Source organism: Erigeron canadensis, chromosome 6, assembly GCF_010389155.1.
Source record: "Erigeron canadensis isolate Cc75 chromosome 6, C_canadensis_v1, whole genome shotgun sequence".
NCBI lineage: Eukaryota > Viridiplantae > Streptophyta > Magnoliopsida > Asterales > Asteraceae > Erigeron > Erigeron canadensis.
In genome coordinates this window covers 19,717,946-19,732,501 of record NC_057766.1, presented here as the reverse complement: position 1 = coordinate 19,732,501, position 14,556 = coordinate 19,717,946, and the positions used below count along the sequence as shown (strand labels likewise).

Below are 14,556 nucleotides of genomic sequence, written 5' to 3'. Positions count from 1 at the left end.
ATTCCTATGACCCATTTGTTTGTCGATAGTAAGAGCTAGTAGGTGGGTAAATTCCTATTAGTTAAATCGTTTGTAAGAGCTAGTAGGTGGGTAAATTCCTACTAGCCAAATTGTCCATGGCCATGTTGAAAATGAATTTGTGATGAATGTTATGCTTGTGTTTAATATGAATATAATGGCTATCTTTGATAGGCTATATGTAGTGCTTAATGCACATAGTTGCGGTAACATGATTATGATTATATGTGTATGCATTCACTAAGCGTTGCTTATAATTTTAGTTGTTTAACCCTTTTATATGAGTTGGTAGTACTGGAACAAGGAAATGATCGAGTGAAGTTGAAGTTGGAGATTTTGGCCATCTTGAAGGTTGGCAAGTTGGGTAATTTGGGTAGATAATCCCTTATGATCACTTTGGCTCTTGATACAAGTTTTGTTTGGTGGAACAAAATCTATTTTGGTGTAAAATCTTGGATTTATGTCAAGTATCTAACTAATTGGTTTTTATGTAACTATGTAAGTATCTAGATGGTTAACAGTTTGGGCAATTGACCAATTTCGTTGTAGTCATGGTAAATCATCAATTGGTTAAACAATGTTTTGAAATCCTTGATGCATGTATATGATCTTTTATTGTTTTAAAGGAAGTGGTAAATTGGATTTTTAGTGTTGAGTAAAGTGCAGGAAAACTGTTAAAGTGTGTTTTTGGGCAAAATCCTGCGCAGTAACTTCCCACTGCGCTGCAGTGGGGGTTTTTGGACGAACTGGGCAGAGAATTTTCACTGCGCCGCAGTAGGGATCCACTGTAAAAAAAAAAAAGAAGAATTTCGATTTTTGATTAAATGAGTTTGGTCGTTACAACTAGCGTACGACAACCTCGCCAATAACTATGATGAGGGGTTTTCCTTCTCTGCTAGAACTACACGTGAGTGTGTAGACAATTTTTGCAGCGCCATAATGCATCTATATGGTGAAAAGTATTTGTGTTCTCCGACTAGCCACAATGTTGCGCGTTTATATGAGGCGCATGAAGATAGACATCATTTTCCTGACATGATCGGTAGCATCGATTGTACTCACTGGATTTGGAGAAATTGCCCACATAGTTTGCGTGGGCAATACCACAGAGGTGATCATGAACACCCGACTATCATACTTGAGATTGTTGCTTCCTATGATTTATGTTTTTGGCATGCGTATTTCGGTGTTGTAGGTTCAAACAATGACATCAATGTGTTGAAGCAATCTGTAACAATTATGACTTTGACCATTTGACCATATATACAATTTAACTAATTATCGAGTTGGCTAATATAGTTCAACTGCAATTTGGAGTTTATTTAAGTGCAATGTTTTCATATAGATCAATTTATCGTTCAACTCGGGACTTATGTTCTAGTTAAGGTCATTAGTCATTCTAATCGAATTTACATTTTAAGATGACATTTAGTTAAATTGGCTTTACGGTGTTAGACGACATTTAATCTAGTTAGAAACTCTAAATGGATCCTCCATGGGTTTCACCCAACCCATGACCTACTCAACTCACCATACTCTTATCTTTCCCCATCCATTCATTTCTCTTTCACTCTTTCTCTCTAAACATACCCAAGAACACACACACACATACTCATCTCTCTCAATATCTAAATTTCTTCTCCAATTAGTGTTGTTTGAGCAAGATTTATACAAGAATCATCATCATTATCATCATTTCTTCATCATATCAAAATTTGGAATTTAAAGTGCAAGAAACCTTCCATCATAGCTCAAAAACGGGTTTTGACACTTGGGAGAAGATTTGGTAAGTTAATTCATCTCAAATTCATCATTTTATGTTAATAATCATGTTTCTAAAACAAACCCATGAGTTCTTAGTCAATTTCGTATTCAAAAACGAATTAGGGTTCAATTAGGGTTTTGAAATGGGTCAAAATGGATTTGAGCAAGGATTTGATGTTATGGATTGAAATTATGATGTGGGTTATGTTTAATGGTGTTACAATATGTTGTTTTATGCATAAAAACGAGTTTTGGATCATCACAAATCAGTTTGGAAATCAAAAATGGGGTTTTGGGGGTGTTTGGATCGTTTTTGGCTTGCTGAACTTGTGCAGATCTGGGCTCATTGCGGGGCAACAACTAGTTGCGGCGCAACTAAATTTTCTGCACCTTTTATTGCGGCGCAATCATGTAGTTGCGGCGCAACACCGACATGTTTCTTCCTTGGCAGTTTTCAAATGCTTATAACTTTTGATCCGTAAGTCCAATCGAGTCATATGACCTATTGTTGGAATCGTGAGAGACTCTACTTTCTCATGGTAAAATTTTTAGTCTGAATTTTCCTAAATTTCTAAAAATTTTGAGTCAAGTGTCTTGTTCATACCCGGGAAAGGCATTGAAGCGTTTGTGGGTTTGTGACTTGACGTGAACTTACTAGACCAACTCGTTTAGGGTTGTTAAAGTTGAAATCGATTGTATTGTGATGTACATTGTTAGGCTGTGGACACGTGGCAATCATTGAACATTTATAGCTCGATATTAACTTGTGGTTTTGCTTGGAAACCAAGGTGAGTTTCGTAGCTCCCTACTCAATTGAGATTCGGGCTGAAAAGTGTACAACTTTTGTGTATTGACTTGTTTGAGTGTGCAATTATATGTTTGCTTTGGTTTATGAAATAGTTCAATTGTGCATGCACTTTATTTTCTTGATTATGACATGACTTGCTTGTGCATATGTTTGAGCGTCTTGGGTGATGACATTATGGAGGACAAGAGGACAATTGAGGGACAATGTGTGCATGCGTGAAGACATAGGACTTGTTAGGATACTTTTTGATATCATTATTACTTATTCTTACTTCTATGCGTATTCTAAATACCTTGATGTAGTTCATTATATGAATACACGTGTGAGGGTCTTGATGGACATGATTATTATGGAGACATTGATTGATTTATGGAATTACATGTTGTGAGACAGTTTTGTAGATGTGAAACTATGTGATTTGTTGTATGGTTATTGTATGTGGTGGGAAGGCTGCGGGTGACCCTATATATAAGCATCAAAGGCCTTTCAAAAGTAGTATCGTACGAAGTATATACACATGGTGTTTGTTTCCGTGTGGACATTGATGGTCATGGATGAACAACATTATGTGCAATTTAGTACAATGGGGTACATTACGTGCAATTTAGTACAATGAGGTACATTACATGCATTTTAGTACAATGAGGTACATTACGTGCAATTGAGTACAATGAGGTACATTACGTGCAATTGAGCACAATGAGGTACATTACGTGGAATTGAGTACAATGAGGTACATTACGTGCAAATTGAACACAGTGAGGTACATTACGTGCAATTGAGTACTATGAGGTACATAACGTGCAATTGAGTACATTTGGGTACAAGTGTGCAAATATTAGATCATGTTTGATGTTAATTATTTATTGGTTGACATTGATACGCATTCTTGTTCATTCTTTCCTACGAACTCACCAACCTAGTGTTGACCTTGTTAGTACACTTTTCAGGAAATCTCAGGAATCCAAGAAGTGATGGTTGATTGATTATTGCACTAGGACTTGGGCTTGGACTTACATGAATCCTGGATTCATTTGCCCTTATTTCGTATATCGCATTATGTACTTGCTTGTTGATGTTGGATTCACCGAATCCCCTTTCTTTCATATAGTTCATGTTCTACGATAATCCCATGCATAGGCTATATCTTTTCGGTGATATCTCGAGCCAAGCTCGAGGTGTTACACAATCACCATTGTTTATTCACGAAATGAATGGGAAGTCTCTTGAGTATGGGTTTACTGTAAATGGTCACCGTTATAGTAGAGGATACTATCTAGGGGATGATATTAACCCACCCTGGTCTTGTTTTGTGAAAGTGTATGCATACCCGGTCGCTCATAAAGATAAGGTAATGAAAAGACTCTAAGAGGCCGTGAGAAAAAGCATTGAGCAAGCATTTGGGCTTCTGAATAACAAGTGGGCTATCATAGAATGACCGACACAAATGAGGAAGAAAGAAAAGATCATTAACACGATGTATGCGTGTGTTATTTTACATAACATGATCCTCAAGGTCCAAGGACGACGACAACGCTATATCACCGGTGTACATAAGGGATCCTCCAAACGATCTTCGTGCTACCGACCCTAATTTTCATTTTCAGTTACGTAATGAAGAGACACATTACATGTTACGATGTGATATTACGGAGCACGTGGCTAGTCTAGACATAAGCATCGATGTTTAGTAATCTTTTTCTTTCTTTATAAGTATTTGTGTGTTTTATGTTTTAAATAAATGTAATGTTTTATTTAGTTGTATTATTGTTTTTAAGTTTAATGAAACTTTAGGGTTTATTTGGTAGATATCAAATTTGCAAGGATTGGCAAAAATTGACAACTACACCACACATTTTGGCAAGAAATTGGCAAATCCACGTGGCGTTTGCTTATTGCTTGAAAATGAGCCAAAATGAAGCCAAAGAGTCAATGTTTGGCTCTACGCCCTTGCCCCTTATAGCTTGAAATATTAAGATTAGAGAATTTTATACCCAAACTTAAATATCTAACAACCACATATTTTCATTCTTCCTTACTTTTAGTCCCAAAATTCATCAAAATAGGCTATATTAGTCTATTATGTCCTGGTATTATTGATCCCGGTTTTACATGAAATGGCATTGATATTTATCAGTTTTTTTATGATATTAGTCTCCGAAATCACTAAAAGTGTATTGTATCGATATAACTTGAAATTCGATATCACTTTTTGATATCCGAACCAGGAAAGTGCTGCAACGAAATTGGGAAATGAATAATTGCTCATCGCTACTTTTTATAAATTATATATATTTACTTAAAAAAACATCACCAACAAAGACCGTTTATCACACCGTCAATCGTAATTTTAATTGACGGTTAATGAATGGACTGCCGTAAGCCCGTCACCTCTAGCCAGATAGCCGTGCCAAAAAGTCGGGTTTTGGCAGACTCGAACCGGGTTTGGTCAACAGGACTAAAAGGGTCAAACCCGAACCCGTTTGAACCCGATTTTTGTCAAATTTTTACTATTTTTTCCTCAAAAATTGAAATCGACTCGATCGTATTAAAACCCGAAAACATAAACCGGTTTTAAATTGTCGGGTTTTTCAAAACCCAAACCAGTTTTGATCAAACCAATATCAGGCCGGGTTCGGTTTCGGGTTTGGGTTCCTACCCTATTTTTTGCCCACCTCCAATTCCAGACAGTAATTTTGAAGTAATTCACCACAGTAAATTGTAGGGAGAAATTGAATGATTAGTTTGAAAACAGGACGGTGATAAAGCCGGCAGAGGAGAGTTTAGTTCAAAATTTCAACTAAACCCCCCACCCAATCTGCTTCTTCAGGTCTGGTTTCTCACACACCAACACCCACTGTGTTTAAACAACTCATGATCTGAAAATCTCCCAAAATTGTTCTTCAAAATATTAAATCACAATTCAAAACCCCCCCAAATGAAGAAAAATCACACACAATCTTTCCTATTATTATTAACATTAATTCTCATCAGATCAGCAGCAGCAGCAGCTATCTTTGTTCATTCACAACAACATCATCATCTTCTGGGTGTCTCTCCACAAGGTCTGGTCTTTCTTCATTTTTTTTATATCTCATTATTACTTTTTCACTTTCTATAATTTATATAAAACATTATTTTGTTTATAAAAACAGATGAAGAATACTATAAGAAGTTATCAGGAGGGATGATCAAATGTAAAGATGGATCAAAATCTTTTAAAAGCACTCAACTTAATGATGACTTTTGTGATTGCCCTGATGGCTCTGATGAACCAGGTTTTTATTTTTAATTAACTTTTTTTTTTTCTTTTTTCATTTGTTGGGTTTTGTTTATTGTTAATTGTGTTTGATTTGTTGGGAATATGACTATGATTATATTACAGAATTTAGCTTCTAGTTGCTTGTGTGTGTGTGTGTGTGTGTGTGTGAAAGGGTGTACGATTATACGAGGCGCATTAATACTTTACAGAAAAATGCCTGATAGTTTACGGTGTGTGTCGGTGTGTGTAGATTTGTGTATTTGCATATACTAGCATAGTAGTTGTGCAATGCGGCTGCGACATATAGTTTTAAGCATTCTCTCATATTTAATAGTGAGTTAAAATATGGAATTTCAAGAACTAAAGTTAATTTTTGGCGGCTGGCAAATGGGAGTTTGCGGTCCCGATGGTGGATGGGAATTGTGCTGCAGGAGAGGGGGGGAAAGTGGGTGTGTTTTTATAGAATGATCTATAGGGCTAGGATCCCCCCTTCTTTGTTTCAAGACCGTTTTCAGTTAAATATGGGAGGGCGTTGCAACGTAACAAAACAAATCAACAACAACGATACTGAATTCCGCCATGACAGGGTATGGAGGAGGTGAAATAGTCATACGTTCTATCGAGGGTGAAAAGGCTACTTTCAGAAGGACTTCCGCGATGGTGGCCTTGCCAAGATAGTTGGTTTTTTTTTTATTTTTTTTTATTTTTTTATCATAATAAGCTAGTTATGGGATTATAGTACTTGCTTACAGTTAAAGTGTGTAGTACACACATGTTATTAAAAGTTTTTAGTTAACAATTTTGTGTGCAACTTTAATATGGAATAATTTACACACCAAAGCAATTTCGTGATACACCAACACAAACAAAAGTTAACGCTCTACATTAGAACATATTTTGACACTCAAGTAAATTTTTTCTTTTAGCTGTTGTCTAATGTTATATAACATGAAGTTTTCTTATCGATTATGTTTTGTTAGTGCTGTTACCATGGTTCAAGCTTTGGCATTGCAGGAACATCGGCATGTCCTAGTGGGAAATTCTATTGCCGAAACGCAGGACATAGTCCACTATCTATATTTTCTTCTAGAGTTAATGATGGAATATGCGGTAAGCAATCTTTTCACTTTCCATGTCATATTATAATTTACATGTATGCTTATGCTTGTTACTTGTAGTGAGTATTTTTAGAGCAATGAACTTTATAAATACTTCTTTTATTGGATTTGAAGTATTTTGTCTTGTCAAAAGTGTCATACCAGAGAAAGATGTTTAGGATTATAAAAACATGTACTCAAGCCCATAAACAACACAAGATATACGGTAATTATTATTCCTACACCAACATGATGATTTATGAAATGATTTGAATTGTGATTTGTACAGTTATAGAAACTATATACATAAGAATATAATCAACTCAAAAGCCTCAAATGTACACACACATGTAAAAGAGAGGGAAGTTGGCAACGCATACGGCTTAAAAGTGTATATATGTGTAACTTTGTAAGCTGAGTACTTGTTAGGCATTTGGTCTACGGCTGTTTGGTTTTGGTGTATCAAAAACTACCAAAAACTTGCTTTGCCTTGTATCTGGCGAGGTCATGAGATGTTAACCTGGTTTTATTAAGCAGATTGCTGTGATGGAAGTGATGAGTACGATGGTACAACCAAGTGCAAAAATACTTGCTGGGAAGCTGGAAAGGTAGCACGAGATAGATTAAGGAAAAAGATTGCAACTTTCCAGGAGGGGGTTACGATAAGAAAGCATGATGTTGAACAAGCGAAAATTTCAGCTGTGAAAGACGAGGCAGAGTTATCTAGGTTAAAGAATGAGGAAAACATTCTTAAGGGCCTTGTTCAACAGCTTAAGGGTACTTCTTTCTGCAAAATCATCTATCTAAAGTCGACAACCGTTATTGTTCACATTTTTAGTTTGGTTTATCCCAAAATAGTTGTCCAATTTCAAGAGTGGATTTGTATAATTTCCCAAGTTTTCCATTCTAGCCATCATCATCACAAAACTCCATTAATTGTATATTCTTATACATGTTCACTTTTTCAAAAGGGTAAAACTAGCGTACAGCTTACTAAAAGCTGGATGATTTGTGCTTTCTTAAAACTTTGTTTTTTTACTTGTGGGCAGTTTTTTATGGGACCAAGGGAGTTAAGATTGCCTGTACTATAATTTTCTGGAAGGCCCAGAATACCTCAATTTGGTGATTATTTGACAATTTTAACAGTGTCTTAGTTTGTTATTCTGCATGTGCTTTGCATTTTTTTACCTTAACGTTCGAAGATTTTTGGTTATAATATATTAACTTGGATTTCTATTTCCTTATTTGTAGACCGTAAGGAACAAATAGAAAAGGCAGAGGAGAAAGAACGCGCTCAGAAAGAAAAAGAGGAGAAGCAGAGAAAGGAAGCCGAAGAAGCGAAGCTAAAAGAACAAAAAGGTGAAGAAAAAGTTAATGCTGAGCAAGAATCTGTACAAAAAGGTGAAGAAAAAGTTAATGCTGAGCAAGAATCTTTACATAAAGGTGAGGAAAAGTTGAATGCAGAACAAGAATCTGTAGTAAGTAATTTTGAAGAGGAAGCAGGAGTTCATGAGCACTCTCCTTCAGATCAGGTTAGAGGCGTTATTTACACAGATTTTCCTTACTTGGGAACAAAGCATAATTTATTTTGATATTTTCTGTTTCGATGTTGTCTTGTATGAGTTTGCTTAATTTGATGCTTGTGTGCTAACAGTTATCCACCTTTTCTTTAGTTTTCTCACTAAAACTCTTCTGTTAGGATCTAAACAAAGACCCTGCTGACTTTGGGGTTGAAGTGGCACACAATGATGACCAAGATGATAAGGATGTATATATCAACCATCTAAACGAAGAGGTACTTGTTAACTTTATGTTATTCTTCACTCAGTCATAATTCTTTGTGTACAGTCATATGTATTGAACTTCCCTCTTTGTTTAACTTGCTGTGAAGAACGCAGAACCGTCTAAAGATGCACAAGGAGATGATCCTTCACATGTTCTTGGAGCTAAGGTACCTTGTTATTCACTCAGAGGAATCATAACAAGTGTTGACCTTTTTACTTTTGTTAACACAAAATTTATTAGAATATGATGCATATCATCTATAGTGTTCCCTAGGACTTGTTACCCTTGGTTTATGATTCTATATTAGTCAGTATTGTATTAGCTGGATCAAGTATCTTGGAATTTTATTTACACAGGCATGAAGTGTCTCTTTTAGTGCCTTGTATTATCCCTCTGCTTCAACGTCAAATGAGCTTCGGCCTCAAAATGTAAAGGGACCGAGAGGCTTTTATATGTCGTCTTGATATCGAAATCGCCACCAGTCACTATTACTAATATATTAACTTCTATTTTTTTAATTAAACATCTTCATACTTTATATCCTTAGAAAAAGGGTAAATGCCTAGGAACCCCTTATTAGTCCCATAGAGGAATTTTTTCTCTCAATAGCGACCCTGCAACGCTGCCTGGCGGTGAGACCCCAGAAACCTTGGCTAGTTGAATATGCTTTTGCAGGGATTCGAACCCGGGTGGTGTTCCCACCAAGTCACTTTTTAGGGGGGCAGGTGGCCACTGGGCTGTAACCCAGATGGTTTTTATATCCTTATATAATGTCTTGTATGTAATTTGTATGTACGTGTGCAATTCTTTATTCATAGTTGTCTTTTCAGAAAGAAGATGCATCTGAAGATACCGAGCCATTATCAAGGGAAGAGTTAGGTCGTGCCATTGGTTCGCGTTGGACAGGAAAAAAGACTGAGCAGCAAGATGAAGACTCAGGTTCTGCTAGGGATCATGATGATGAGTATGATGAGACATCTGATGATGCACATGATGAGGAATACAGTGGTTATGATACCGAGGAAGACCATCCAAAGTATGAGGATGACGACACTGAGGACCACACACATGCTGTTGAAGATGGAGCTGATGATGATTTCGGGGATACACACAAATACCAGTCAGATGATGAAATTGACATGTCAGGTGCACAATAGCTCTTGCCTCTTTGTAATCATCTTTGGTAGTTAAGGGTGGCAGCTTTGACCCGTGAACTTACATATGGGTTGAAATTGGTTCGGCTTAAATAAATAGAATTTAACCCAAAGAAGAATGGGTAAATGGATTAAAACTTGAAAGTCTTTCAAGGTTATTTTTATTCTATCGCATGCTATCTCCTATATCGTTTTTATGCAACATAACAGACTTCTACTAATGTTGTAACTATTTGTAGAAAAGTATATTTTAGTATGGAGAAATGAAGTGCTCGCAGGTGAACCTGATCGACCCTTCCTGTTTCTACCTGTACCAAAAAGTATCTGTTTCAACAGAACCTCGTTTTTAACTGATATTACCCCCCACCCCACCCGCCCACCCACACTTGTCACCTTTGTGATCGACTGTTATTACTTGCTCATGGTGGATTTTAAAATTTACATGCTTTAGACATGGAAAGCACAAGCAGTCCATCTTGGTTGGAGAAGATTCAAGAAACAGTGCGGAAATTTTTACATGCTGTTAACCCGTTTCAGACTCCTGTGGATACATCTGGTAATATCAAAGTTTTTTGTTCGTTTGAATATAAAGTTAACTAAATTTGCATAATTTGTTGGTTATCTTATATGTTAGAGTCTGAAAATGTACGGAAGGAATATGATGATGCCAGCGCCAAATTATCTAAAATACAATCAAGGATATCGAGCTTAACAAAGAAACTAGCATATGACTTTGGTAAGTTTATTTTATAAAGTTCTAGAACTTAATTGAAAAGTAAGCTGCCTCTTCCTTCATAGAAGCCACTTATAATGATGTGTGCTTGATATTATAGGACCAGAGAAGGAGTTCTATTCGTTATATGGTCAATGTTATGAGATAAAAGAGAACAAGTTATAACCTTCACTTCCTATTCTCTCTTGTGTTTGTGTTTTGTCTTTGCTAGAGGTGGCATAATGGATGATTAGGTTGGGTATCTCGTCAAAATGGGTATATTTTAAAACAAATTGGGTTGAGCCGAGACATTTATGTCCAGATCTTTTTTCTAAAGAAGTTTGTAAAAGAAGATTACATAAATTACTTTATTTCAATCATATTCTTTTTTCCAATTAAATGTTCTAGGAGGTTATGAATTGAATATACACATCGGGTGCAGTCATTTACCCTATTCAACCATTACTATTAAGTAATTTTTTCACAAGTTAGAGATGAAAAAGTACCAGAATCGGCCCATTCATCTATAAATGGGTCAACTTCGCCACCTCTATTTTCTCTGATAAGTTTTGTTTTGTGTTTCTTTGATCATTCTTTCCTGAATTGGGACTTCTCATTTGCTTTTCACCACTTCAGGTATGTTTACAAGGTCTGTCCTTTTAAAGAAGCCACCCAAGAGGAGGGACACAGCACAACTAGACTGGGGTAGGCGTGTCACACTTTCCCATCTATTTTCGTTTGAACCGAAATTGTATTATCTCTATATATTTCTGTACCGAGTAAGCAGAAGATAGCAGTCGATATTTTTATCTTCCCTTTAGGAGTAGTTCAGCTGCAAATCATTTAATTATAAGTTTAGAACATCTTGAATCTTTTTTGTGTCTACTCTTATAGGCAATGGGACAAATTTGATGAGTCATACAGAATCATGCTCTTTACAAACGGAGATAAATGCTGGAATGGGCCCAATCGAAGCTTAACGGTATTTAATTTCTTCAATGTTGCAAGTTGATTGCAGTTTTAGATCTGAGTTAGTAATCATTCAGTAAGACTGCGTCAAGTAGTATGAAATTTAGGTTTTTTAACCTATTTAATTTTGTAAAGCGTATTTTTTTTACTGCTCAGGATTGGATCAATAGTGCAATGCTTATTATAAGTAATCGACATCAACTAAGATCTGCAAAAAGAAAAACAAAGGAAAATGATAAACGGGTCATCTGACTAAGAAATAGAAAATAGATTTCACCTCTGAACAGATAGAACTAAGAAGTCATATTGAAGGTCACTTCAGAGTTAAGACCCAAATTTTATGTGGGTTTTCTTATAACTTATAACAGGTCAGATTAAGATGCGGATCAAAAGTTGAAGTTGCTGATATCGATGAACCAAGCCGTTGCGAGTAAGTCTCTCTCTCTCTCTCTCTCTCTCTCTCTCACACACACACACACACACAGAGACACTATGTTTCTAGATGCCCTCAACATTGTGGACCTTGTGAAAATAATTTATCATTGCAGATACTCAGCATTGTTAACTACTCCGGCCCTTTGTCAAGAAGGACGACTAAAGGTACAATTCTTTTACTAATTTGACCTGTTATACTTACTATCTTCTGTCTTCTAATGATATTTGGGTGGCTTATGAAATGTTTCAGGAACTAAAAGATAAATTAGAAACAGCAAACAAGGACCAACCTCAAGGTCATGATGAGCTTTGAATCTTATTAGCTATTTATCACACCTAGTACTTCAGACTTCAGAGTAAGTTAAAACCTTCTTTCCATCCTTGTCAAAGGAAGTCAAAAAGTCAAAGGGATAATGAGTGAGTGAACAAGAGTATAATCTTCATTCACGTACCCATTTCTCTCCCTCCTTTGTTCTTTAGTATTGTTGGCAATTTCGTCCCATTTACTAGGAAAAAAATATGCTGATTAGGTTATATATTTTAATAGTTGGATCAAATGGGTTAGGTTTAGACATTGGCAATACATTAAAGTAAGGTTGTCAATTGTGTCATATTCAGGTTGGTGTGTGCATAGATCACTCATGTAGTGAATCCTTGAAACTTTTAAAAATCTAAACTCCGTCCCACATTTATACTGTATACATCAAATCTGGCTAACCTTGTCAACCAATATACAACTTGGACTAGAATCAAAAGGCTGACAATGAATATGGAAGACGAATGTCAGAATATTTTGATTGTCCATTAACATTAGGGAATAAGCAAAAGCACAATTTCTTACAGTTACACAACTATCAAGGCATTTAACATAAGAAAGCTCAAAATAGTTTCAAAAAGGAAGTGATAGATATCTACACCACACTTTTTAACCATACACAAGTACAACAATACATGCCTTTATACTGCTATAAATATTTTACAAAAGGATTATCGCTTCCTGCCGTTCTAAAAAAAAAGAATATCACTTTCTGGTTGAAAAAGGGAATTGACTTTTTAATTTGTAATGTTTAGATCTTATAAATGTTTATTTCTTTGGGTTGGTGGGCTGGAAAAGGGCTGGGAAGGTCAACCTGAACGCAACCTGTTTGTTGAACGGGTTAGCCTTGTCGACCTGTTATAACACTTAATTGATTTTCTCTTTATCATAGCTTGTCTATTTTTGTGTCGTGTCATGGGTGGAAACCCGTGTTAGATGGGCTGAAAGGGTTGGAACACTCCAAAGATTCTGATTCTTGCATCTTAAGTCACATTCTTTTTGTGTTCTTTAGTGTTGTAAATTTATACAAATCTTAAAACCTTAATTGTATACTTGAACCTATCTTGACTTGTGACTCAAACCTTCCAGTTTCTTCACTTATACTTTAATGGATGCCATCTTCATTTGCTTGGGAGCTAGAAATTATAAGTTTATAACTGATCAAAACAGGATAATTTGATGAAACCTGCAGGTTTGCAAAGTATGAATCAAAGGCGTGTATCCCTTTTCCATTTTGTGGACTATGTTGCTTAACTGGATCAATACTAAACTTCCATGAAATGTGGAGTGAGGCATATTAGGAGGCGATTTGTTTTTCAAGAGGTAGAAGTGGTAAATCTAGGGCACTGATGTTATAGTAACTTGTATACTTCATGCATTAATAGTTGAAGTTTCCCATTTGTCGGAATGGTCTAAATTATCGGAAAATGTGAGGTACAAGCAGATTTTTTGTGGGGGACTTCGAATCTATTCTTTTGCTACCGAAATTGGCAAAATGCTCCTAAAGTTTTCACTTTTCTTTGCATGCTTATTTACATATTCATTTTCTTTACTACTACTTCTTGCACTCCTTAACTTCAGTAGGATATACTAGGTACATTGCTAACGAATAGATGAAATTACGTGGTTTAGAGAGGATAGGTATATGGGTCTAAATATTCTCTTTACTACTGAAAGTGAATCAAATTACATAAACGAAACGATTATACTAGAGCGACCATGTGGAAGCTCACAGATAATGGAAAACCATGGCTGGGGACACGAGATCAAAGTAGACAGGTACAGCGAGACTCAAAGTCTGCACCGAGTGAACCAACTATTTAGCCATAAAATTTCAGTAAATGTTGATCACAAAAGCAGTAGGCAGTAGGCTGTAGACATAAGCTATTATGGGATGACATTTGAAATGAAGGATTCGCTGATGACATAAACATCTGCAGCCAACTATAACTTGCACACTAATATTCCATGGTTAAATACACTCCACCCAAGTTTGTAAAATCTGGCAAACCAGGCCGAGTACTTGGACTTGGTTCATGACTTGGCCATAAAATGGGTTTTATTTATACACTGATGGTCACACAGGACGTTGTTACCCTTAGTTTTATTTTTACGATATAACTTACATCTTGTGGATATACTTCTATTTTATAAATAAAAGAACAACAGTTATACGTCTATTCCATTTAAGATGACATTCCTATTAATTATTTTGTTACTGATACTTTTTCTTAGT

The 14,556-nt window shown here is 36.0% G+C and overlaps 1 protein-coding gene across 1 annotated transcript; it reads left to right on the top strand.

Moving 5' to 3' along the window:
• Positions 1-5,389: 5,389 nt before the first annotated feature.
• LOC122603759 (glucosidase 2 subunit beta-like) lies at positions 5,390-13,833 on the top strand. Its single transcript, XM_043776554.1, has 17 exons — positions 5,390-5,655; positions 5,746-5,868; positions 6,867-6,962; positions 7,487-7,726; positions 8,201-8,481; positions 8,649-8,744; positions 8,841-8,900; positions 9,565-9,880; positions 10,340-10,444; positions 10,523-10,624; positions 10,722-10,779; positions 11,237-11,305; positions 11,495-11,582; positions 11,938-11,999; positions 12,118-12,169; positions 12,255-12,360; positions 13,513-13,833. Exons 1-16 carry the CDS (start codon positions 5,529-5,531, stop codon positions 12,315-12,317), a joined length of 1,938 nt encoding a protein of 645 aa, XP_043632489.1. The 5' UTR covers positions 5,390-5,528; the 3' UTR covers positions 12,318-12,360; positions 13,513-13,833.
• Positions 13,834-14,556: the final 723 nt, after the last annotated feature.